This window comes from Miscanthus floridulus, chromosome 2 (assembly GCF_019320115.1).
Source record: "Miscanthus floridulus cultivar M001 chromosome 2, ASM1932011v1, whole genome shotgun sequence".
In the NCBI taxonomy this organism is placed as follows: Eukaryota; Viridiplantae; Streptophyta; class Magnoliopsida; order Poales; family Poaceae; genus Miscanthus; species Miscanthus floridulus.
Window position 1 is genome coordinate 16,241,929 of NC_089581.1, and position 23,722 is coordinate 16,265,650.

General features: G+C 50.6%; 3 protein-coding genes across 3 annotated transcripts; 1 reads left to right on the forward strand and 2 right to left on the reverse strand.

Moving 5' to 3' along the window:
• Positions 1-9,892: 9,892 nt before the first annotated feature.
• LOC136518157 (oligopeptide transporter 3-like) lies at positions 9,893-14,186 on the forward strand. Its single transcript, XM_066511825.1, has 5 exons — positions 9,893-10,610; positions 11,884-11,981; positions 12,105-12,939; positions 13,044-13,226; positions 13,329-14,186. The coding sequence occupies exons 1-5, from the start codon at positions 10,098-10,100 to the stop codon at positions 13,941-13,943; spliced, it is 2,244 nt and encodes a 747-aa protein (XP_066367922.1). The 5' UTR covers positions 9,893-10,097; the 3' UTR covers positions 13,944-14,186.
• Positions 14,187-14,506: 320 nt separating this feature from the next.
• On the reverse strand, positions 14,507-22,218 carry LOC136518152 (protein TORNADO 1-like). Its single transcript, XM_066511822.1, has 5 exons — positions 20,576-22,218; positions 20,347-20,493; positions 18,167-19,973; positions 16,650-17,875; positions 14,507-16,513 (listed from the first exon to the last, which is right to left on the reverse strand). The coding sequence occupies exons 3-5, from the start codon at positions 19,722-19,724 to the stop codon at positions 15,131-15,133; spliced, it is 4,167 nt and encodes a 1,388-aa protein (XP_066367919.1). The 5' UTR covers positions 19,725-19,973; positions 20,347-20,493; positions 20,576-22,218; the 3' UTR covers positions 14,507-15,130.
• Positions 22,219-22,448: 230 nt separating this feature from the next.
• On the reverse strand, positions 22,449-23,491 carry LOC136518166 (uncharacterized). The gene is made up of 5 exons (XM_066511833.1): positions 23,335-23,491; positions 23,163-23,233; positions 22,980-23,060; positions 22,843-22,886; positions 22,449-22,692 (listed from the first exon to the last, which is right to left on the reverse strand). The coding sequence occupies exons 1-5, from the start codon at positions 23,384-23,386 to the stop codon at positions 22,593-22,595; spliced, it is 348 nt and encodes a 115-aa protein (XP_066367930.1). The 5' UTR covers positions 23,387-23,491; the 3' UTR covers positions 22,449-22,592.
• Positions 23,492-23,722: the final 231 nt, after the last annotated feature.

Below are 23,722 nucleotides of genomic sequence, written 5' to 3' on the forward strand. Positions count from 1 at the left end.
CTTAAAATACTAGTGGCATAGGTTTGTGTAACCTTGCTCCTAGAATTGTTTAGGAGAGCTCTAACTAGCCCGGCACCTTTGTTGCATAATTGTTATCTTTGCAAGGTGCCAGTGAACATATATAGTGGGGTATAGTCTTGGCTAGACCGATAGTTTTAATTCTACATTTGTATCGGTTAGCCGACGTGATTAATTTTAGAAAAGACTATTCACCCCCCTCTAGTCCGCCATCTCGACCCTTCAGCTATCAGGCCCGGCACATTCGAAGCCGAGACTTGAAGGTAGGCGACCTGGTGTTGAGGCTGGCGCAGAGCAACAAGGGCCGCCACAAGCTGACCCCGCCAAGGGAAGGACCGTACATCATCACCCAAATGCTGAAGCCCGGAACCTACAAGCTAGCCAACGAGAAGGGCCAAATCTTCACCAACGCTTGGAATATAGAACAGCTACGTCGCTTTTACCCTTAAAATTCCAAGCATTGTATATATGTTGTTTCTCGGAATACAATTGAAAAACGTTCTTTAGTTGTTCTAATTTTTCGAGAAACCCCCCCGAGCCCATCGTTGGTCTCGGCAATACGATGACACTGTAAGGAAGACTCGGCTCTGCCTCCGTAGAACCGAATCTCCCTCGGGGGCTAGATGGGGGATTCCCCCTAAGTCCCACGCGCTATTTTTAATCATTTTTTGAAAAAATTCCTACGCCAAACCCTCTAGCACGCTCTGACGAATCGGTTGCGAAAAACCCGAGGACCAAAAGCCCATCTCAGGGCCAGAAGGCCGGTAGAGTCACGAGACGGCCTAAGCCTCCGGGCTACGGTGCTCCCTCACCACCTTTCGCCCATGGGACGGCTTGGGCTCCAAAGAGGTTTTTTGCAAAGAAATCAGATCAGAGACAATAAGAGGGCAGAGGCTAGGAAATACAAGACAAACGATTAAAGAAACAAGAGTACTTCCAAAGAAAGGCCTCCACGGCCATAAACGTTACGATACACAGTTAATTCCTATCTTATTTACATGGCCGCTTGGGCCCAGGTCAAGGCTCAGGACCCCCGACATCGGTAGACGGTGGGGGAGGGACCACCTCCTCTTCGAACAATGTTGCCAGCGTTGTGCCAGGGCCTTCCGCCGCCTCCAACACCTTCGTCACCACCTCGTTAGCCTCATCATCATCATCGGGCAAGACATAGCCATCGCTGATGGCTTGGAGGTCAACACCGATGTAGTGCGAGGCGATGAAGGCCAGTGCACGCTTGACGCCCGTATGCAGCGCTTCTCGGAGCCGCTCACGCACTTGACCGCTCAGTGCAATCAGACGGCTCCCAAGGGAGCTACCTGACTGAACCCCCTCGACCACCAGGGCCTCACAGGTGGCACAGGCGGCACCCTTCAGCGCGTCATGCTCCTTGATCTCGGTCTCGAGCACCGTCTGCACCGCGACGGAAGCCTCGGCCGCCCGGGTGACCTCCGCCTCCGACTCTGCACCACGGAAAACGGAATGGGGTTGAGCGAGAGAAAAAACAAGCCAAATAGGGACGGAAGCCTACGGGACTCACCCTTGGCCTTAAGCTCCCAGTGTCGGGCCTTGACCCGAAAGGCCTCGGCTTTCTCCTTCAGGCGCTGAGCCTCGACCCGAGAAGCCTCGACCGCCCTGGAAGCTTCACTCCTCAGCTCTGCGTCACACCAGGAAGTTAGGGAATGAACATAAGAAAAAGCGAATAAAACGAAGGGACTAGGACTCACCCTCGGCCTTTCCCCTCCAAACCATAGCCTCGGTTCGTGAGGCCTCAGCCGCTGCAAGGGCCTCATCCAAAGCGCCTTTTGTCAGCTGGTGCGTATTCTGTTCTGCCCCTAGCTGCCCAGCAAGAGCTGTGGCCGAGACCGTAGCTTCTTCGGCTCAAGACTTGAAGGCATCTCGATCACTGGCCACGCGGGTGAGCTCCTCCTCCAACTCCTTGACCCGCGCCGCTAGAGGGGTGAGCTGCTCCTGAGCCGTGGCCGCCTCGACCTTCGCGTCAGCACAACAAAGGCGGAGGTCCTCCACCTCTACACTCCATGCCGACAGGAGCTCGTTGGCGCCTGCAAGAAGGCCCTTCTGCCGCTGAAGCTGGTCCCAGACATCCCTCTCTCGCTGGAGAAAGACCGACTTCCTAAGAGACCAGGTCTCGAGCTCCTGAGGAAAACAGAACAGGGGTCAATCCCTACAAAGAAAACTCAGAAAAAGACCACCGCATGGGAAAAGAAAGCATGAACCTGGGCGACTCCGGGCAAATCGTTGGCCACCACAGACAGCGCCGTCCGTAGAGACCGCTCCGCCAGCTGGCGGTACTACTCGAACGTGTCCCAGCGACCGCCCTCGGCCGCGTCCTCGAGGGCAAACAGAGGCTCTGCCTTAGGATCATCCCGGCTTTGCCACAGGACATGCGGGTGGTTCCACCCGCGGGGCTCGGGTCGCACCCGCGCGAGGGCCAAGCTTCCCTCGCCCGGGGTTGGAACCGGCTGTTCCACGACACCGGCCGCCTCGACACCGGCCATCTCCTACGCCCGGGAAGTATCATCGGAGGAGATCGGAAGAACTTCCACCTCCCGGGTGCTCTCCCGCAACGGCGGCGGGCCTTGAACCAAAGGTGCCACCAAGGCCTTCGTGGCCCTCGTCTCCACTTCCTGGGCCGACAGCCTCACCGCATTCACGTCAGCCTCGGCGGTCCCGGGGGCTCTGGCCTCCGCCATCATGGCCTCGGTGGTCTCAGGGGCTCCGGCCTCTGCCATCGTGGCCTCGGTGGCCGCGAGGGCTCTGGTACCCGCCGTAGTGGCCTCGATGGTCCTAGGCACCGCGACCTCTATCGCCCCGGCATATGGAACCCCGGGGACCTCAATCCCAGTGGCCTCGGTAGCCAAAGGAACCTCGGCCGCATCCGACCCACGGGCCTTGCCATCGCGGGGCGGAGGCGCTCCCTTCCCCTCCCGTGTCAAGGCCGCCTCGGCAGCCCCTCCTTGGGTGGTCGGCTCCTTCGGGTCGGCCCTCACCGACTCCGCGCCACGTTGTAGGGCGGCTTGCGCCTCCACCACCCAGTGGGCGGTGGAGCCGGGGTTAACCTTGAGTGCTTTAAGGGGCGCCAAGGTAGGCACCTCCGCAGGTCGCTTCCGGCTAAGGACAAGACGTTCACAAGGTCAGCACAAGACAAAAAAACGAAAGGAAAGCACTGCGACCCCACCAAAAATACACCTACCTCGAGCAGGGCGGCAACCGCTTCGCCATGGCGACCCTTGTCCGCAAAGGCGGTGGCGGCGGTAGAGGCATGGCCTCCGTGTCCATTGGCGCCGGTTGGTCCTCAACGGACCCCGGCGCCCCCTCGGTCCTCTGCGGGGGTAGTTGCGTCGCCTCCGCCGCCACTTGCTCCACTACCGCCACCGAGCCCACTGGGCTAACGGCGCGTTTGCCCAACGCCCGCGCCTCGGGTGTGTCGGCCTCGGCCCAGAGCGGGCAATTGCCGACCCCGGGTCAGCTCCTCCTCCTCATCCCGGGAGTGCTGGGCTGCTTGCCAATGCCCCGGGCACCACCTCCCCTACGTCAGGGAGATGTTCTAGGGGACCTCACCCCATCCTGTCCTCGTCATCCCCGTCCGAGGCATCCGTCGATATCGACGGCGATGGGGATTCCTCCAACGGGAGGCCATCCTTCCTTTGCTGTCGGCGGCGCTTATCTAGTTCCTCACGCGTGAGGATCTTCTTCGTGCGCTTCGCTGCCTTGACGTCTTTCCGCTTTTTCTGCGCCTCGGTGTGCGCCCGGTTGATCGCTCGCCGCCTCACATCCTCAGGAACGGGCGGCGGAGAGGCGTGCACTGTCCCTCGTCCCCTGCAAGAACGGCGAACGCGCATAAGGGAACGAGAAGTAAGGAGAAACGAAGGAGGCTCGAGGGCTACAGCGGCGCATGACTTACCAGCGAGGGGAACCCCCGCGATGAGCGCATCGCGATAGGGGTCAGGTTGCCGCCCCTCAGCTTCACCTCCACCGTCTCCCCCACCCGACGAAGAATTTCCTCGTCAAAAAGGGCGGAGGAGGACATCCGGATGCCCTCATTGGGCTCACCCGGCCTCATCTCAAACAAGTGCCACCGCCGAGCCATTAGCGGCAGCACCCTCCGGTGGTGGAAGGCAGCCACGACCACAGCCACGGTAAGGCCACGGCCCCGTAGCCTCTCCAGCCCCTCCAGAAGCGGCTGCAGCTTGGGCTGATCCTCCCTCGGGACGCCATACTTCCACCTCTCTGGGTAGCTCCCCACAATCCGCCCAGTGTAGGGGGGAAGTCCTCCGTCGTCGTTGCGAAGATAGAACCAGCTCGTGTACCATCAGCGATTGGATGACGCAAGCTGGGCTAGGATGTAGAGGTGCTGGCGGTCCTGGCGCACTTGGAGAGTGCAGCCGCCGGCCCTTGTCGCTTTCCTCGTACCCGACGTGCCCGTCGGCTTAGTGGTATGCCCCGCCCAGAAGAGATGGAGCCACAACTCCCAATGGGGAGCAATCCCCAAGTACCCCTCGTAGACGGCAACGAAGATGGCCGCCTGTGCGATGGAGTTGGGGTTGAAGTTGTGGAGCTCCACGCCATAGTAGTGCGGGAGCGCCCGCATGAACCGATCCGTCGGAACACCGAGGCCGCGCTCGTGAAAGGAGATGAAGCTCACGACATAACCATCGCGAGGCCTTGGCTCCGGCTCGCCCAACGGAGCGATCCACTCTGGCCTGTTGGGGTCCGTCACCGGACGAAGGAGTCCGCCATCGATGAGTGACTAAAGCATCTCCATGGTGACGTCAGATGGATCCCAAGGGTCCGCCTCAATGACAACGATGTCGCTGGCCATGGATGCGGTGGAGGGATCAAATGCGGTGGTGAGTTTCTCTCTCTCTCTCTCTTTCTCGCTCTCTCCCTGGCTCGCTCTTCTCCCTTCTTCTTCCCGGCACCTGCTGCTCCAGCGATGGCTCGATGGAGGCAGAACTAACGTAGGCAAGGTAAGGTGAGGAGGGGCAAGGCTCTTTGAGTATTTATGCAGGGTGAAGGCGAAACGGATGGGCGATGAAATCAGGGAAGTTTCCCCTAGATCCGGCGCGGTTAGCCCCAATCCGATTTTACCGCCCACGCGTCCACCTTTTTTCTCATTAATTGCGGAAACAGTTACGTCCCATCCACCACGTCGCGCCCGACCACTGCGACAGTAGGCGTCGTTCTGCCTCCCCAGAAAACCGCCTCAAAAGGCACGCCAGCCGTTGCCGAGCCAATGGGGAAGATATGCCCCCCCACCCCATTACTTTCAGATGAAGGAACCGGGCTCTGAGCCTATTACGGTACAGGGGTTCGAAGGCTGGGCCCCTAGGGGTTTCGACAGCCGCCCCAAGACAACAGAGTTAGGGACGACCGTGGGCGAGCCCACACGGGGTGAGGCCCAAGCAAGCAAAACGCTTGGAACGCCCTAAGTCGTGTCCGAGACCGGCAGGGAGGTCTCCGAATGGGATCCCACCGTAGGGAGGCGCCGAGCCACCGAGGCCCAACGAATGGCCTCGGCACCCACTAGAGAAACCCTCCGGTACTCTTGGAGTGCGTCTCTAGACCGCTAGCCGTCCCCTAGCGAACGGGGTACGGGCCTCCACTCGGACTTACCTGATAACAGCTCACCAGAAGTGCCAACGCTCGTGCCCACCGAGGGTAGCCTGACACATTCCACCCCTCCTTCTGAGCGAAAAGGAAGCGTGAGGGTCATACAAAAAAGCCAGAGGAACCCCTGACGGACCTCTTGCTCCATGCAGAGGCTAGGGAGCTCTTCCTAGAACCTTGCCGAGACCTAGCGACCTCGGCTCGCACTCGAGGGGACTCAACAAAACAACCCCTCCTTCTGAGCGAAAAGGAAGCGCGAGGGTCGTACAAAAAGCAAGGAGAGCTCCTAACGGCCCTCTCACTCCATGTAGAGGCTAGGGAGCTCTTCCTACAACCTTGCTGAGACCCAGCGGCCCAGGCTCGCACCCGAATGGGCTCGGCAAACAACCCCTCTGTCCGAACGAAAAGGATATGTGAGGGTCGAACAAAAAAGCCAGGGGACCCCTGACCGCCCTCTCGCTCCGGGCAGAGGCTCGGGGGCTCCTCCTGCACCCAAGACAAAGACAAATGATCTAAGCCCGTGCTAGAAGTTTCGTTACAAATACGATAAAAGGCACCGAGCCCGTTACGGTCCAGGGGTTCGAAGGCTGGGCCTCCTGAGGTTTCGACAGCCGCCCCAGGGCAACAGAGTCAGGGACGACTATGGGCGAGACCACGAATGGCCGAGGCCCGAGCAAACAATCGCTCGGGGCGTCCTAAGTCGTGTCCGAGACTGGTAGGGAGGTCTCCGAATGGGATCCCACCGTAGGGAGGCACCGAGCCACCGGGGCCCAGCGAACGGCCTTGGCACCCACTAGAGAAACCCTCCGGTACCCTTGGAGTGCGTCTCCAGACCACTAGCCGTCCCCTAGCGAATGGGGCGCAGGCCTCCACTCGGACTTACCCGATAACAGCTCACCGAAAGTGCCACCGCTCGTGCCCATCGAGGGTAGCCTGGCATATTCCACCCCTCCTTCCGAGCGAAAAGGAAGCATGAGGGCCGCACAAAAAATTAGGGGCACCCCTGACCGCCCTCTTGCTTCATGCAGAGGCTCGGGGGCTCTCCCTGCGATCTTCGTATCGCTCGAGGCCGGCTTGTCAACAACCCGTCGCTCCCGCCTCGACCAGTCTTCCCGACAGCATGTCACGTCCTATTAATGCGTCAACCACTCCTGCAATCTCAGCTAGACGACGGCTCAACACTACGGAGTGGCCGATGGGACAAGAAGTCGCATCAGTGCTATACCGGTTGAGACGGAGCACGGCGGGGATTACCGGCCACTGTATTCTGGCGTTGTGCCCACGATCAGCGCTCGCACTACACTGTGCCCCGCGATCCCCGCCCCGTAGACAATGCGACATGGGAAGCCTGGCCCGGGTCATCATCGCCTCTGAACCAGCGTACCAGAACGACCGCTCTCTCCGAGCCTCGTCACCCTACGTCAGGGTCTCGGCCATCTCGAGATTCACGTCCGTCGAGACCCCCACCACGGTTCGGCCTCGGCGCCAACCAAGCCCCGGCCTCGCGCGCAGTCAACCCACAGCGACCGCACGCTGACCACCGCACCCGCTTCGAGGCAGCCCTGGAGCTTCCATGACGCACAGGATCGGATGTGACCAGCACATCGCCCCAGCGCTTCAAGGACAGACCACTCCGACGACCACACCGCCACAGGAACAGGCTACAGGGCTCGGACACGCCGCCTCTGCTCACACAACGTCATATAGTTAGCACATGTACTACCCTTGTCCTCTCTTCAAACTATAAAAAGAAAGGACTTGGGCCATTTCCGGGGGGAGAGGGACTCATGAAGAACAACACCCTGTAACACGCGCACTTCCCCGCCGCCTGAGAGCAACGTCTCAAGCAGCCCACATCACTCCCCGCCGAGACTTGGGACTAGCTCCCTCTCTCACCTGGCTTGTAACCCCCTACTACAAGCACTTCGGTGCAAGGAATACAAGATCAACCTCTCAGACTAGACGTAGGGCACCAATTGCCTGAACCAGTATAAGCCTTGTGTCTCTTTGCATCACCATCCGGGATTGGGAACACGCAGCACAAATTCACTAGTTGGTTGAGGATCCCCCGGTCCAAAACACCGACAGTTTGGGTGAAAAATAACTAAATGGGACTAGATTTGGCTGACTAAATTTTAGGAGGGGCTAACCAAACAGGCCCTTGGACTCTCCGTTTAAAAGAAATAAAATTTAAGATTTCCTCTTAATGAAACATTTCGACACTTGACTCTCCGTTGAAAAAACAAATGTTATGATTTCTTGTTCATATAATGAAATATCTCACGCGAGGCTTCCAATTTTTTTTTTCAAAAAAAAATAAAGGGCGCCGGAGAGTACTCCCTCTGTCCCTTTTTTTAGTGTCGTTTTGACTTCCTAAAAAAATAACTTTGACTAAATATATATAAAAATATTAATATTTATAATATATAATTAATATCATTATATAGATCATTAAATTTTTTTATAATAAATTTATTTGAAGATATAAATATTATTAATATTTACCATAAATGTAGTTAAACTTTTTAGCACGTGGACCGTGGTGATTGACATGGACAGAGGAGTACATTCGGAAAGGTAGGTGCTCCGGTGCTGAGTGCTGAACTCCAAGCTCTGAATTTGACCTCAGCAGAAAACCAAGGCCTTGTTTAGTTCCTCGCCTCTAAAGTTTACTTCATATCTTATCAAATGTTTGGATATATATATGAAGTATTAAATATAAATTAAAAAATAACTAATTGCACAGTTTACGACTAATTTACAAGACGAATCTTTTAAGCCTAATTAATTCATAATTTAATAATATGTGCTAATGACAAATTAATTAGTCTTAATAAATTTATCTCGTGGATTACTGATAGATTCTATAATTTATTTTTTTATTAGTATTCGAATCTGACGATATCCTTATATGACATTTGATGTGTGATACCCAAAACGTTACGCTTTGGGTTTAAACAGGCGTCAGACATGCTGCTCACTCGTCACTCCTCGTGCTCGGACAGGAGTGCCACAAAAGCTGCCACCATTTTATCGATCTCGATCCCCATGTCAAAAGGCAAAAAGTGAGCTCAGGTCTTCCGCGGCCGCTGGGCACGCATGGCAATCTGGTACACTGCCGGCGGCACTAGTCCTGTCCGCTGTACGTACGCCCAGGCAGTCAGGCAGACAGATCACGACGCACGGCCACCACCCATGTGTCCTCGGCTCGCAGAACCGGATGCCCTTCTCCGCATCACCCACTTCCACTTGTGCCTCGGTGGCTCGGCCCTCGGCAGGGCTCTCCATTGTCTGTCCATGCGACCATGCGCATCGCCGCCACTTGCTCGTTTTCAGCGGTCCAGTCCCTTCCCCCCGGTGACATCGTTGCATTGGAGATTTGGAGTACAAAAATCCTTTTTAACAGTTGTGTGGATGGATGACGAATATGTGCGTGACAAGGAGATTTGCTGGGCGCCTTACTTTTTTAAGCAAAACGCCGGATGAGGAATATATGAGCAAATCAGCCCGGCACTCGACACCGTGACGACGGCACCAGATCCTCTCGTCTGATGTCCAAGGTTCCATCTCCGGTTTTTCTATTCAACAACCAACAAACCATTGTTTGATGTCATGCATCCTAGACTAGTAGATGTTCAACAAATATATTAAACAACTCACAAAGCTAGCAGGCACTAGTACAAAGAATCGCCGTACCCATGCAATGGCGGTACATAATGCTCTACCTGGCTCTGCAAGGAAACCACACACACAAATTCCTGCAATGCAAATATGCAATGCACAGCACAGGGCCCCTCTGGGTGAAATCGGCTTTGCACATTGCAGGGAGAGGATTAAAAGGCGCGGCGGCCACAGCACCGCAGCCTGCAGAGGTGTGTGTGTGTGAGAGAGAGAGGCTACTTTCCAAAGCACGATCGATTTGGCGCCAATCACCGGGTAAAGCGGCGAGCCGCGCGCGATTAGACTAAACTCGTGTGCCCCGGCGCGCCGCGCGCGTGCCCCCGCGCGCCGGGGGTGCAGCCGGCGCGTGCCCCGCGGGGTGCTGGGTGCCCAGGTGGCCGCTGCCTCGCCCGTCCGATCCCACCCGTGGACGGCCACGATGCGGCCCTCCCAAAGTCCTCGTCGGCACGTACGTCGCCCGGAGTTCCACGGGAATGAACCGGGCCCGTACGAGGTGGAGGGGGCACCGCACCGGGACGGCGCCGGCTGCGGAAGTGCCAGCCAAACGGAATATAAATAGGGGCGAGCAGGGGTCAAGCGCTACCATCCAGGAGCCGAGAATCTCTAAAAGGCGCCGCTGCCTGGCCGCTCCCGTCCACGCCGCGGCGGGCAGCAGCGAAGTGTCGGCTTCAGAGGCCGGTCCCCGGTCGTCCAGAGGCAGCCAGTGGTGGAGGGATCGGAGGCTAGATAGCTAGCTAGCGGAGAGGGGGGCGGGAGAAGCAGGGAAAACGATGGCGTCGCGGAAGTCGCCGGTGGCGGCGGAGGAGCTGGCGGGGATGGAGGAGGAGGGAAAGGGGGAGCGGTGCGCGGTGGAGGAGGTGGCGCTGGTGGTGCCGGAGACGGACGACCCGTCGCTGCCGGTGATGACATTCCGGGCGTGGACGCTGGGGCTCGGCTCCTGCGTCGTCCTCATCTTCCTCAACACCTTCTTCACGTACCGCACCCAGCCGCTCACCATCTCGGGCATCCTCGCACAGATCCTCGTGCTCCCCGCCGGCCGCTTCATGGCCGCCGTGCTGCCCGACCGCGAGGTCAGGCTCCTCGGCGGCAGGCTCGGCACCTTCAACCTCAACCCGGGGCCCTTCAACGTCAAGGAGCACGTCATCATCACCATCTTCGCCAACTGCGGCGTCTCCTACGGCGGCGGCGACGCCTACTCCATCGGCGCCATCACCGTCATGAAGGCCTACTACAAGCAGACGCTCAGCTTCGCATGCGCCCTCCTCATCGTCCTCACGACACAGGTACCTCCTTCCTACTACCCTACTGCCCACACCTACCTAGCTGGCAGCTGCAGCACGACGCGGGTGAACACTTCACTGAACTGTAGCAAAGATTAACACGCACAGGCTAATAGCTGCTGCTTAAAATAACCAGGGGACAACCTCTCAAATTATTTTTTAGTATCAAAACCATGGATGTTAGCTAAGTAGCACTTAAGAGTTAAGAACTGACTGATTTTTAATTTCTCTGTCATTTCATCTTCACATCTTTGGCACGCGAATGTAACGTAACGTGCACACTTAGTCTAGAAGACTAGAATAAAAGTGCAGCTGACAATGCCTAGGGTGTAAAGTTTTGGGGTGTCATATCGGATGTCACATGATATCGCATGCGGTGTACGGATATTAATAAAAAACAAATTACAGAATCCGTCGGTAATCCACGAGACGAATTTATTAAGCCTAATTAATCCGTCATTAGCATATGTGTACTGTAGCACCACATTGTCAAATTATGGACTAATTAGGCTTAAAAGATTTATCTCGTAAATTAATCGTAAACTGTGTAATTAGTTATTTTTTTAGTCTATATTTAATACTTTATGTATTTGTCTAAATATTGGATGGGATAGAAAGTAAACTTTAGGATAGAACTAACAAGTCTAAGTATATGTCAAGATGCGCAAACCAACCAGTCTATATCGTATTTGTTCTCTCGTTGCCACCAATCATGGGTCCGGGGAAGAAAGCGAAAAAGGAGGTCTGAAAAATCTTGTGCAGATGTCACCATGAGACCATGCATGTGTACTAAGGGTGGCCTACAAATAATTGGCAGGAATTTGTTTGTTTGCACACATGCATCTTCAACATTTCATAGTGGGGGTGGGGAGCTTCAGAATCCCTTTCTGATTGCTGGCTCTAGCTGAGAAAACATTTTTTTAGTGAATAAATATAGTCGAAACAAAACATTCTTTGTGGAGGAATGTACTTGAAAAAACTAGTTGGAAAACATGGCTATCTGTTAATTGATTAAACACTTGTAGCTGCCCTAGGTTACAAGCGGAAGCACATATTCTTTTTAGTTTTTTTATGGGTTAATTAACTAGTACTCGTCCTCAGTTAAGTAGTATAATAATACAAAAGAAAAAAGAGTTTTGCATCCATCAGGATAAACTAGGACAGGAGATGCTGACGCAGTGCAGAGACAGCTGACGTTTTGATTGGTGAAATTCTAACAATCTGTTTCATAAAAGAAAAAAAACTAACAATCTGTACTTGCCGTTGCCCACTGCAGATACTGGGGTACGGCTGGGCTGGGATGCTGAGGAGGTACCTGGTCGACCCTGCCGAGATGTGGTGGCCTTCTAATCTTGCCCAGGTTTCACTCTTCAGGTAATTTATTTATCAATCATCACTCCGTTAATACTGATGACTAATTTCTCAATTAGTACTAGACCTGTGTGAGACGAGTGGGTGGTAATGGTAATGATGGTCTATGGTGCTGCATGTTCACAGGGCGCTGCACGAGAAAGAAGAGGAGGGCGGCAAGTCCCGTGGCCCGTCGCGGATGCGCTTCTTCCTGATCGTCTTCTTCGCGAGCTTCGTGTACTACGCGCTGCCGGGCTACCTGCTGCCGATCCTGACCTTCTTCTCGTGGGCGTGCTGGGTGTGGCCGCACAGCATCACGGCGCAGCAGGTCGGGTCCGGGTACCACGGCCTCGGCGTGGGCGCCTTCACGCTGGACTGGGCGGGCATCTCGGCGTACCACGGCAGCCCGCTGGTGGCGCCGTGGGCGTCCATCGCCAACACGGCCGTGGGATTCGTCATGTTCATCTACGTCATCGTGCCGCTCTGCTACTGGCAGTTCAACACGTTCGACGCCCGCAAGTTCCCCATCTTCTCCAACCAGCTCTTCACGGCGTCGGGGCAGAAGTACGACACCACCAAGGTGCTCACCAAGGACTTCGACCTCAACGTCGCCGCCTACGACAGCTACGGGAAGCTCTACCTAAGCCCGCTCTTCGCCATCTCCATCGGCTCCGGCTTCCTGCGGTTCACGGCCACCATCGTCCACGTCCTGCTCTTCCATGGCAGCGACATGTGGAAGCAGAGCAAGTCGGCCATGAACGCCGTGAAGCTGGACGTGCACGCCAAGCTGATGCAGAAGTACAGGCAGGTGCCGCAGTGGTGGTTCCTCATGCTGCTGCTGGGCAGCGTGGTGGTGTCGCTGCTCATGTCCTTCGTCTGGAAGGAGGAGGTGCAGCTGCCATGGTGGGGGATGCTCTTCGCCTTTGCGCTCGCCTTCATCGTCACACTCCCCATCGGCGTCATCCAGGCCACCACCAACCAGGCACGCGGGCGCTTTCGATCTATATCTATTGTCGTCATCGTCCGATCTATGCATCCTATCGTCTGAAGTCTGAACCTGCTGTTTGTCCGTGAATTTCTCTGCAGCAACCGGGGTACGACATCATCGCGCAGTTCATGATCGGCTACGCGCTGCCGGGCAAGCCCATCGCCAACCTGCTCTTCAAGATTTACGGCCGGATCAGCACCGTGCACGCGCTGTCGTTCCTCGCCGACCTCAAGCTCGGCCACTACATGAAGATCCCCCCACGGTGCATGTACACGGCCCAGGTACGTAGAGATCCTTCTCGTCATCTTCAGCAGACATTTTCGGAGCTGCTGCACATGAATGAATGAAACTGACCCTAAACATGTATGCACGGGGCACCGCAGCTGATCGGGACGGTGGTCGCCGGCGTGGTGAACCTGGCGGTGGCGTGGTGGATGCTGGACAACATCGAGAACATCTGCGACGTGGAGGCGCTGCACCCGGACAGCCCCTGGACGTGCCCCAAGTACCGCGTCACGTTCGACGCGTCCGTGATCTGGGGCCTGATCGGCCCGGGGCGGCTCTTCGGCCGGCACGGTCTCTACCGCAACCTGGTGTGGCTGTTCCTGGTCGGCGCGGTGCTCCCCGTGCCGGTGTGGCTGCTGAGCAGGGCGTTCCCGGAGAAGAAATGGATCGCGCTCATCAACGTGCCCGTCATCTCGTACGGCTTCGCCGGGATGCCGCCGGCCACGCCCACCAACATCGCCACCTGGCTGGTGACGGGCACCATCTTCAACTTCTTCGTGTTCAGGTACCGCAAGGCGTGGTGGCAGAAGTACAACTACGTGCTCTCGGCGGCGCTCGACGCCGGCACCGCCTTCATGGGGGTGCTCATCTTCTTCGCGCTCCAGAACGCGCACCACGACCTCAAGTGGTGGGGCACGGAGGTGGATCACTGCCCGCTCGCTTCCTGCCCCACCGCGCCGGGCATCGCAGTCAAGGGCTGCCCGGTGTTCTGAATCTTCCAAGCTGAGCGCGTAGTAAGCAGTGTGTGTAAGTGTAAGGAAATGTTTGCTACGGGAGCCATGGATTCAGCCAAGCATCGATTAATCGATGCAGTGCTTTGTCACTCGTGAATGTAACAAAATCTCTCACCGCAAAGACACACCACAGCAGTGGTGAATTCAGAGAGAGAAAAACAGAGGCGAGGCAGCCTATGGATCAACAACCCAGTGTCTTTGGAACACCCGAATTTTGAGTCATCTGGAACCGACGGCTCAGTTTATTGCAACCAGTAACTTAGCATTTGCGATCTGGCATTCTGGCGTGTGTAATAAACTAAAATTCTGCACAGGCTGAAGCTCAGCGTGCCAAGAAGCATAATGTGGGGAATGGGAAGTGCCTGAGTGGTGAACTTATTCAGTCCATAAACAACATATTTTTCATTGGAAGGAAAATAAATAGTTATACAGGCTTCTAACTGGAAATGATTTAAATGTGAGAAAGACAGTGAACTTATTCGAAGTCCTTTCTGAACAGAATATAATCTGCCTTTGGCAAAACAAAAGGTTTTTTAAGAGTAGAAAAAGGTCTATTTTACCTCCCTCGACCTCAACTGTTGATGTTGTCTGATTTTCTTCCTGAAATACAAAACCAAATATCCTACACTATAAATTTCTAACACACAACAAATCACACCCCTAGCTGGTTTTGGGTGGTCTTAGTCTACTCCCAAGTCAAATAAACATTACCAACAAAATTATAAAAAAAATCTCAAAATATCATCAAAATATTTTTTCTATCCTAAAACTGGTTTCATCTTAGAATTTATTTTAGCTCAGGGAAATATGGAACATATTTTTTTTCTAATAAAATCACACTCTAACACCCCTATAGATTTTCTACACTAGAGAATGAACAAACATATTATGTGATATGATCAATCGGTATATGATGATACAGTTTTTACTTCATGTCATAGCTTCATGAATCCACAAAACACAAAGAAATATACGGAGTGATAAAAGCGGGAGTATGATCGAGTGATCTCATGTGGTGAAAGTTGGCTAATAAAAGTTGCTGTACGAGCACCTGGTTCTGGAGTACCATCATTCATCCTCATCCTCACAGATTTACACTTATCAACTGAAAGCAGAAGCTTCTTGCATGGCTTCTTTGAACTCTGGACCGCCAGGCCTCTGAATGCTCAAAGTGGCAGCTCGAAGATTTCCGCTTCCCTTGCTGCGATGTGCTTCCTGCAGATCCATGCAACGTGGCCGTCATCTCTGTATCGAACACGCCACAGGCCAAATCTCTGTGCTATGTCCATCCCCGTCAAAACACCTTGCCCTTTCAAGAAATCCACAAGCCATTGCCTGGCTGTTTTCATATCCTCTCCCATGTCGCTTGTGCCACCTTGGTTGCCACCATTCCTTGACCTTCCATACAGTGCTGCTGCGCCCAGAGCCCCCATGGACGTGGCAGATGCAGCCACGCCGTACATGGCCGAGGAGTCCAGAAGGTGCACCACCTCCCTGCTCAGGTCAGGTATCATCTCTCCCATTCCAACGATGAAATGTGCGCCGATCTTCAGAGCAAAGGTCAGCAGCTTCATGAACTTGCTCATGTAAGGTAGCAAGGATTTCACCGTCTGGTTGTCCACTTGAATCAGGTCACAGCCGAGCTGATCTTCTACTACATGCATCTCTCTACGGAACTCGCACAGCATGTGCACTCGTAAGGACCGCATCCCAGGCAGTATTCTTGTGACCAGCTGTTTGGACCGGTTGTCTAGGCTAACAAGATAGAACATCTGTGGCACTTTCCTTTCCTCCAACTGGATGTTGTAATTCATCATGTAGTCCATTTTCCTGTGGAGTTCAGTCACAAGGTGATACTCGTAATACCTCAAGCTTGCGATTTCCTCCTTGAGGTCCCTTATTCCTTGTTCCACTCTCTTCAATCTTTGGAGAACCATCTCAACACCTTTTGCAATGCCTAATATGGAAGGATCAACCACATCTGTTTCAGGGATGATTTCAGGTTGCTGCTGATTGTCTGGGGTGACAGCAAGTTCAGTTGCAAGGTGCTGTAGATCATAGTACCTACGGTGAAGGACTTCATGGAAGTCATCATCTGATAGCAATTCTCTGGCATGATCTGATCCTGATTGTAAGATGATCCTTTTATTGCTTTCAATTGCACTCCATGTATGCTCGTAATCATACATGCTTTCTGCAGGCAATGACAAAAGAATTTGCTTTATTCTCTTCAGAGGCAGCAGCTGCGTTTGGAGGAACCTATGTGGTATGAGATATTTTACACAGTCTGGCCTGATAATGCTTTCCACGAACACCAAACTTGAAGACATGTTTAGTATGGTCGGGATTATTAACTTGTGGAATATCCTCACCATGTCAGTAACACTTTTGCTGGAGCATGCAAGCACATCGATGGATGAGTCTAATGTCCTTCCCAGCTCCACTCTAACATGGAAACCATTGACCACTGTATAAATAAGATTTTTCTCCAAGATGTAGACTGCACCCTGTTGCTGTCCCATGCACATGATCTTGTTGTGCAAACGAACCTGGAAAAAAAGGTATTGTTTCAGAAAGTCAAAAACATGTACAGAAAGTAATTCTGGTGTTGTCGGTACACATTTCCAAATAGCATGCATACCACTTTTGGCAGCTATGCTAGTTATGAGGAACAGAATGTTTTACCTGAAGCCTTGGAAAGAAATCACTTGTCAAAAACATGTGTATATCTTTGCATTTAAGACGCCTTCCAACATATCTGCAGTCTGGCATGGTTAAGTGCCACTTTTGAGTCCCTTCTTTGCTTTCCTCAAGAATAGATGGCACTAGAAGCAATGTGTCTGGGTTTCCAGGATCCTGTTCATAACACAATTCGAGTTTCAACAGCAAATTTATGACATCATTGCCCTGGAAAGATGCACCAGCTCTCCAGTTTGACCCTTGAATTTGGTTGCACAGCTTCTCTTGCAGAATCTTCTCCAGCTCTTGTTTGCGGACAAAACCACTTCTTTCTGTCCTGACTGATTTCAGTGTAGCTAGTTGGTTAAGGACATCTCGACAGAACCAGTCACAATCCAAGATCAGTACTCCAAGCTCCTCAAAAAATATTATTTCACCCAACTTATGCAATGATTTTGCAACAGTACGTCTTCTTGTGTCCACTTTCTCTACATTATCACGCCTTGATCTCAATCTTAGCGCTGGAATGTTGAGCTGACATATCTCACGGAACTCAGACCATTTGATTACAGCTTTATTATTCTTCAACCTCCAGTCATGCAAAACTCTAACCAAATCATTGCATACTTCATAAACTTGAGGTACTTGCTGGAGGATTGTCTTAATTGTCATCCGCAAGTGATGGGTGAGTCTACTTACTGAAACCAAAGATCTTGCATCCACGGCAAAAACAGTGGGGTAAATTTCTGCATATGAATGGAATTCTTCTCTGAGCCTTTGTACAAGTGCAGCAATTGGCTGTAGCCCTTCTGGTAGATGAGCTACCTTGTCATAATGGGTGAGAACTATAGTTACACTGGGAAGAAATAATTGTGAGACTCTCTTAGCATTTGAAACCAAAAACTTAAGCCAATATATCAGTTCCAGTTCAATCTGATCTATGCTTTTGGGATACCTATTAGCAGGCTTCAGAACCAAGCTAGATACAATCATGAAAAAGCATGGACCGCCATGCACCAGAAACATAAAATCATGTAAGGGAAAACTCTCCTCTTGTCCACCAAGATTACACATTGTCAATTTTGTGTTGCCATCAAAGAAAGCACTAGTTTTATTCTCGCTAGTGTACTCCATTTGCACAACTGGATTCATCAAAATACTTGTTACATCTATGCGAGACGACTTCAATGGGTTCATGCACTGATTTATGGAGTTATGTAGCGTGCTTTTACCTGCATGGCCACCACAAATTGGGTTATCAGTTGCAACGAAAAAGTGAAAATACAGTTGTTGTTTTTTCCTCATTTTTGCATGTCTGAGGTATTAATAAAACCTAGGTGTTAATTGAGTGGCTAGTATCGCAAGTGAATGTGATCAAGATTCTAGGAAAAATGAGGTTTTACATTGTTTATTAGCAACTCTCCAAGTTAAAAGAGCAAAAAAGTTACCGATCTAACTACTTCATTTCTGCATACAGCCAATAACAAGGGTAATAATGGACAATGCTGAATTGCTAATGATACCTGCTGATTCCTGACCACATAGAAAAACACGGCAGCAAGTAGGAGCACTAAGTGGCAAATCAAGAAAATCATTTGGCAGAACAAGACTCCCATTTTGACAGAGCTTCTCATAAATTCGGTCCGTTTTTCCAGCAACATGCAAAGGTGTTCCATGAAGGTCAATTTCTTCAATCCAAGGGTTGACTTCTAAAGTGCCCATAATGGTTTGCAGGATTGCCTCCCCCTCAACTCCCTTGCAGCCTCTCAAAGACAAGCTACGCAGAGTGGCATTCCTCTCTAAACTAGTAAAGATTTTGACAACATCATTTGGCTTCAAACTTGCATCATTGCATATTGCCAGTTGAATTAGGCTCTGGTTTGTCTCCAACATCTGCAAGATAGCAGATACACCATGCTTGCCGATATTAGCTCGCTCTCCTCCAAAACTCAAAACCTTCAATGTGGTATTGGCTTGTCTCTGAAGTGGAGAAAAGGTGCTAAGAGGGCATAGCAAATGCTCCACCCCTACTCCACCAAATCTATTTCCATCCAAAGTCAAGTTCTCTAAATAGCTGTTCTTAAAGAGCCCTGCAGCTATATACACCACTGCTTTGTCCCCAAGGGAACACTTGCTAAGCTTCACAGTTTTCAGGCTCCTGTTCCGTTCAAGGACTCCTCTAAGCTCTTTGGTCCATTTGGACTTTAGTGGGACACTTGACATGTCCAGTGTTGTCACTGTGGTATTCCATGCCAGAGCACAAGCAACCCGTTGTAGCCCTGTCGAGTTAATGTTGCTGTAGATCCTCATGCTCCCAGTCTCAGGCAGGAATTCAACAATTTTACAGCTATTCATGCCACCTTTTGTGCCACGACTGTGTCCCCATATGTGAACCTCCACTCTACGGTTGCGTGCAAGCACAGCAGAGATAAGTGGAGCCACTGTAATGGAGCTGTTGTCAAGGATGATCAACTTCTTCAGGATAAAGTTCACCTCGATCATCTTGGAGAGTTCTTCTGCCCCCTTGGAGCCCATGGAGTCCTCCCATACTTGGAACTCCTCCACACTTCTGTTGTTTGCCAAAGCTGAAGCAAGCAACGTGGCTCCAGTTGATCCAATTCTACATTCAGAGAAAACAACTGCTTTGATGGTGTTGTTCTGGTGAAGCATTTCCGAGAGTAGAACAAAAGCATGTGCTGATTTTGTGCTGAAAACATTCTTCTGGAATTCCACCTGCTTCACGCTTGAGCCAGGGCCTAAAAGTGAACAGAGAAGTTGCAAGCCCTGAATCTGCCATTCAATACCATGGAATAGGATGTTTCTCAAATTCATGTAGTTCTCTTTGCACCCCACAAGGTGATGAAGAAACCTGTGCAGGAAGTTGACACCACTGTTGTCCATGCAGACATGAACTCCTAGTGATCTCTCACTTTCCATGGACAAGACTGATTCCAAATTTGCTGGAACCTGGTAGAACGCGATGTTCTCCACGTCCTTGTAGGACTGCAAATCAATATCTCCAATATCTCTGGCATCATCCCTCTTAGATGGTGACGTTATCATGATCATCCTATCACCCATGCTTAGGAGGGGATGGTGGAGGGTAGATGAAAGAGAGAAGCAAAGACAAAGGTTGCTTGTATCATGCAAGGAGAATTCGGATGTATATTGCTAAGGAACAATATGCTTTATGAAGTCAGATGTCACATATTGCAATACTGAAGGTGGTGTGAAAAGACAATTAGACAACACAACACAAGGAAAGAAATCAGATTCCTGCCTTGTCAAGGGGGCATCATAAAGAAAGGAACAATCTTTAACTTTGCTGACCTGGAAAGACAACCAGTAAACTAGATAAATTAGGTTCAACTATTAAAGATTCAGAATACAAAAATCAGGAGAAACGAATAACATCAGCTCCAAAGCAGCCCCTGAATTATTTAATTTATTTCATATAATAATATACCAGGATCCCAAAATTTTCTGTTGGCTTCCTGTAAATGCTCTGATCTTATGCACACTATGTGTCTATATGTGTATGTATATCCCATATTGCCTATGTGCAGCATCAGCACATGCATTATTCAGACAAAAGATTGTGCTATTTAACCTTTTATTATTAGCATCATTCCAGAAACTAAAAAGGAACTTAACTTCAATTGAATTTACATCATTAGTACAAGTCAAGATATAACATAATTACCTTTTTGAGTGTAGTTTTGTGTTGCGTTGTTCCAGCATTGCATTGTGTGAAGGGAGATTATCATATTTGTGCATGAAGTAACAGACATGTGGCCGCTGCCTTTAACCTCGGCCATTACATAAACATCATACAGCTTGAACGATCACCCTGTAGAGTTAATCAGTTCCAAATAAAATATCATATAAGAGCCTGAGTGCTGGCAAAGAAAGTAGAATGCATATTTCCTTACCACCAAATGCAGGTGGTGTGAAGAGATGGGATCTAAAGCAGCAGCCTGCAACAAGGATGACACTGTTCCTTTATTTGATCCTCCACTTCCTTGCAGCATCGGCTCAACATAAGAGGATAGCTGCTAGATCCTGTATCCAGAAGGCTCAAGTGCTTTTCTTCCCATGTACTCTATGATTACCTAGTCTTTTTCAAATTTTGAAATTGACATAAAAAGATACTAACAGATGCTAAAACAAAATCCATAAGCATGAAACATGTTTCTTGAAATTGGTACCAGATGAGGAAAGAGAAAATGTCTGCAAATAGGGAACAACATAAACTGATGTACCATAACCATTTAAGAAGGAATGCAGCATTCTAACCATGCCAGTAAAAAAACAGTGAAATTACTCTGCCATGCATTGAGATCCACTGCACAAGTAGAAACACTAACACCATGCTGATGCATCGCAAATAAATTACCAATGTTTTTTTCTTAAGTAGATGCAAAGCGCATGTGAATATGGAAAAAGGATAGAATAACTGGAATATGAATCTATGCCTCTAAGAAAAATAATCCCAATCATATGAGAATTCAAGCCTTTCCATGCAACCAGATGACTGAAATTGGAAGAAGCAATGGTGCATATCTGATGAGCAAGCACTAAACGATGTCTTACAGCAAGCTCTTAACTAGGCATGTGGTCCCGGTGGTGCAGACGTGATGATTGAGCCGCACAAATCTTGCTATCTTCGCAATACTGTCAGAGACCATGCATCATATACCATCAACAACTACTGGAGAAAATTCAAGCAACATGGTGGTACTTGGAAGCTGCAATAGTCAACGTCCTAGATCCAAGTATGTTTCTAATCTGGACTCTGAAAGTCTGAACTATTCCAAGTCTTACTCTTACACCATTCACTTAATGCCATCTTGCAGGCCATAATTCTTGTCATTTTGAGCCAGCAGTGTGGTGCAGTGGTGAGAGCTGTCTCACTGAGTCACCAGGTCGCGGGTTCGAAGCAGCCTCTCCGCAGATTTTGCGGGGGGAAGGCTTGCCTCAGTTTTTCCCTTCCCCACTCATGTGGGAGCCTCCGGCACTGGGTCTGCCCTTTTTTTGAGCCAGCAGTGTAGTGTACTGATAAAAAAAACAACACAAAAGAAGGAAATGTTTTCCTGTATACCTGGGGCATCTTCCATTGATTCAGAAAATAGAGAGGAAAGTTGCTTTCAATTCAAACTTTTACCTTGTGGAAGCATATTGTTACTTGGGAGTTTTGGAAACATGGATTGGCTACAGAATGCAACAGCTGACATGCTGCTCCATATTCCAATGTTTCAATTCTTCATGTGACCTTTAATCGGGATCTAATTTCATTTTTCACCATGTATCTGGTTTTATGTTAATGCGAATGACTGGAAGAGATTCTATTAATATGTAAAAGTGGAGAACATATTGCATCAACCATTAACTACTTTGTACAGAGCGTTGTGTTGGGGCCAGCAACACATGAGGAAGATGTAATACATGTATCCAGAATATGGTCAAAGCATTGATATACTAAATAGTCCGCAAAGTCCAGACTTATGTCCACTGTCCTCATGTGTTGAACATGTTTTAGAACAAGTTATGGAAACAGTGGACCAAGCTGTAGCAACAAAAATGGGTTCATATCATGGATGAAGAAGACCAGCAGCAGTCATGCTTGTCTAACTGATCATATTTGAGAAGCCAGTAGAATATATGAAAACATTGAAATGCCAAAGCTGAAGCAAACCCAAGCTTGGAACAAGGCATATCTATGAACTCGGACTAAATTAATAAAACAGGAGGTGCAATTTCACTGTCATGACCAACAGAAAACAGATCATCATCAGCATATCATGCTTTGGTAGAAACACAAGATCACAGATTGAATTATTAACCACAGGTGCATACTGTACAGTGTACAAGTACAGTTTTCATATAACCAAATAAAGCACCAAATACAGAGGTTTATGATTTTTTTTTTCTTGGAAAAGCACAATTTAATCAGAAGAGGAGGCTGGCCCAAGCAGCTATGAAGGCAAAGCCACCAAATGGTGCCGGTGAAGAAAACTTCCTGTCTTCAAGATAAGCCACGGTGTAGCACCTAACAAAATTATACATCCTCTGTCAATAACGATTTTATGACACAATTCCAATATAAATGAAAGACGACACGAAAACAAATCATTTTCTTATTCAATGCCTTCTGATAATTAATAATTTACAATTTGGTTAGGGAGGAACAATTGCTTACGTTCCAGAGAAGAGCACGATCCCAGCAGTGAGGAGCCCTCCGAACTGCAAATACGGCAAGAATCGGAGAGGTCATATAAATTAACCGGGAGGCAGCGTAACAGCAAAAACGTTGAAGCGGACGACACTAGTACTCACAACGTTGGGGTTCTTGGTGATGGGCGCCCCGAGCAGCGCCGCGGTGTGGACGAGATGGTACAGGGACGCGGTGTGCCAAACCTGCCAAAACCATTCACCCGAATTATGAAAAGCAGATCGATAAATTGGGAGGAGCAAATTGGAGACTGTAGAGGAATGCGGATGATGGAGAACGTCATCTACCTCTTTGTACGCGGGGTTCTTGGGGCGGAACATGTGCGCGCCGTAGGTGCCGAGCCCCAAAGCGGCGACCCCTGCCCAAGTCAACCGCTCATCCCGGTGGTCTGATTGAGGAAACATGATTCCAGGAAGAGGAGGGTGCGAGGGAGAAGACGAGAAGAGAAGGGTTCGCTACCGGAGACGGCGGCCACCTTGTGCCACAGCATCGGATCTATCGGCGCCACCATCTTCCTCTTCTCTTACGTTCGCCTCTTCGGCCTCCTTAGACTTGCTGCTACTGCTGTCTGCTTCAGCATGCTTTCCTCTCGTCGTCGGCGCTGGCTGTCGGCAGTCCAGTCATTTTGCGGCCGTTTGGGCCGCAAAAATTAAACGGCCGCAAAAATAAACCTGGGCCAACGCTGTCGTCCGAGGCCTAGCCCGTTACCAATATTTTTTTTAGTTTTATTTACTAGCCCGTTTAGGAATTGATATTTTTTATAGGAATTTTCATTCCATTACTCAACCATGTCGGCTAAATCGCCTGACACCAAAGCCATGATACAATTTGGCACACCAGCCAACAC

What these genes read in the sequence shown, in the direction of transcription:
- LOC136518152 (XM_066511822.1), bottom strand. Translation starts at nt 19,724, where the DNA reads ATGGGTGATAGGATGATCATGATAACGTCACCATCTAAGAGGGATGAT. An exon ending in ATGTGGTCAGGAATCAGCAG is followed by an intron (nt 17,876 to 18,166) that starts GTATCATTAGCA and finishes GTGGCCATGCAG; the next exon opens with GTAAAAGCACGCTACATAAC. An exon ending in ATTTCTTTCCAAGGCTTCAG is followed by an intron (nt 16,514 to 16,649) that starts GTAAAACATTCT and finishes CTTTTTTTCCAG; the next exon opens with GTTCGTTTGCACAACAAGAT.
- LOC136518157 (XM_066511825.1), top strand. Translation starts at nt 10,098, where the DNA reads ATGGCGTCGCGGAAGTCGCCGGTGGCGGCGGAGGAGCTGGCGGGGATG. An exon ending in TCCAGGCCACCACCAACCAG is followed by an intron (nt 12,940 to 13,043) that starts GCACGCGGGCGC and finishes ATTTCTCTGCAG; the next exon opens with CAACCGGGGTACGACATCAT. An exon ending in GGTGCATGTACACGGCCCAG is followed by an intron (nt 13,227 to 13,328) that starts GTACGTAGAGAT and finishes GGGGCACCGCAG; the next exon opens with CTGATCGGGACGGTGGTCGC.
- LOC136518166 (XM_066511833.1), bottom strand. Translation starts at nt 23,386, where the DNA reads ATGGTGGCGCCGATAGATCCGATGCTGTGGCACAAGGTGGCCGCCGTC. An exon ending in CAAGGTGGCCGCCGTCTCCG is followed by an intron (nt 23,234 to 23,334) that starts GTAGCGAACCCT and finishes TGACTTGGGCAG; the next exon opens with GGGTCGCCGCTTTGGGGCTC. An exon ending in TCACCAAGAACCCCAACGTT is followed by an intron (nt 22,887 to 22,979) that starts GTGAGTACTAGT and finishes CCGTATTTGCAG; the next exon opens with TTCGGAGGGCTCCTCACTGC.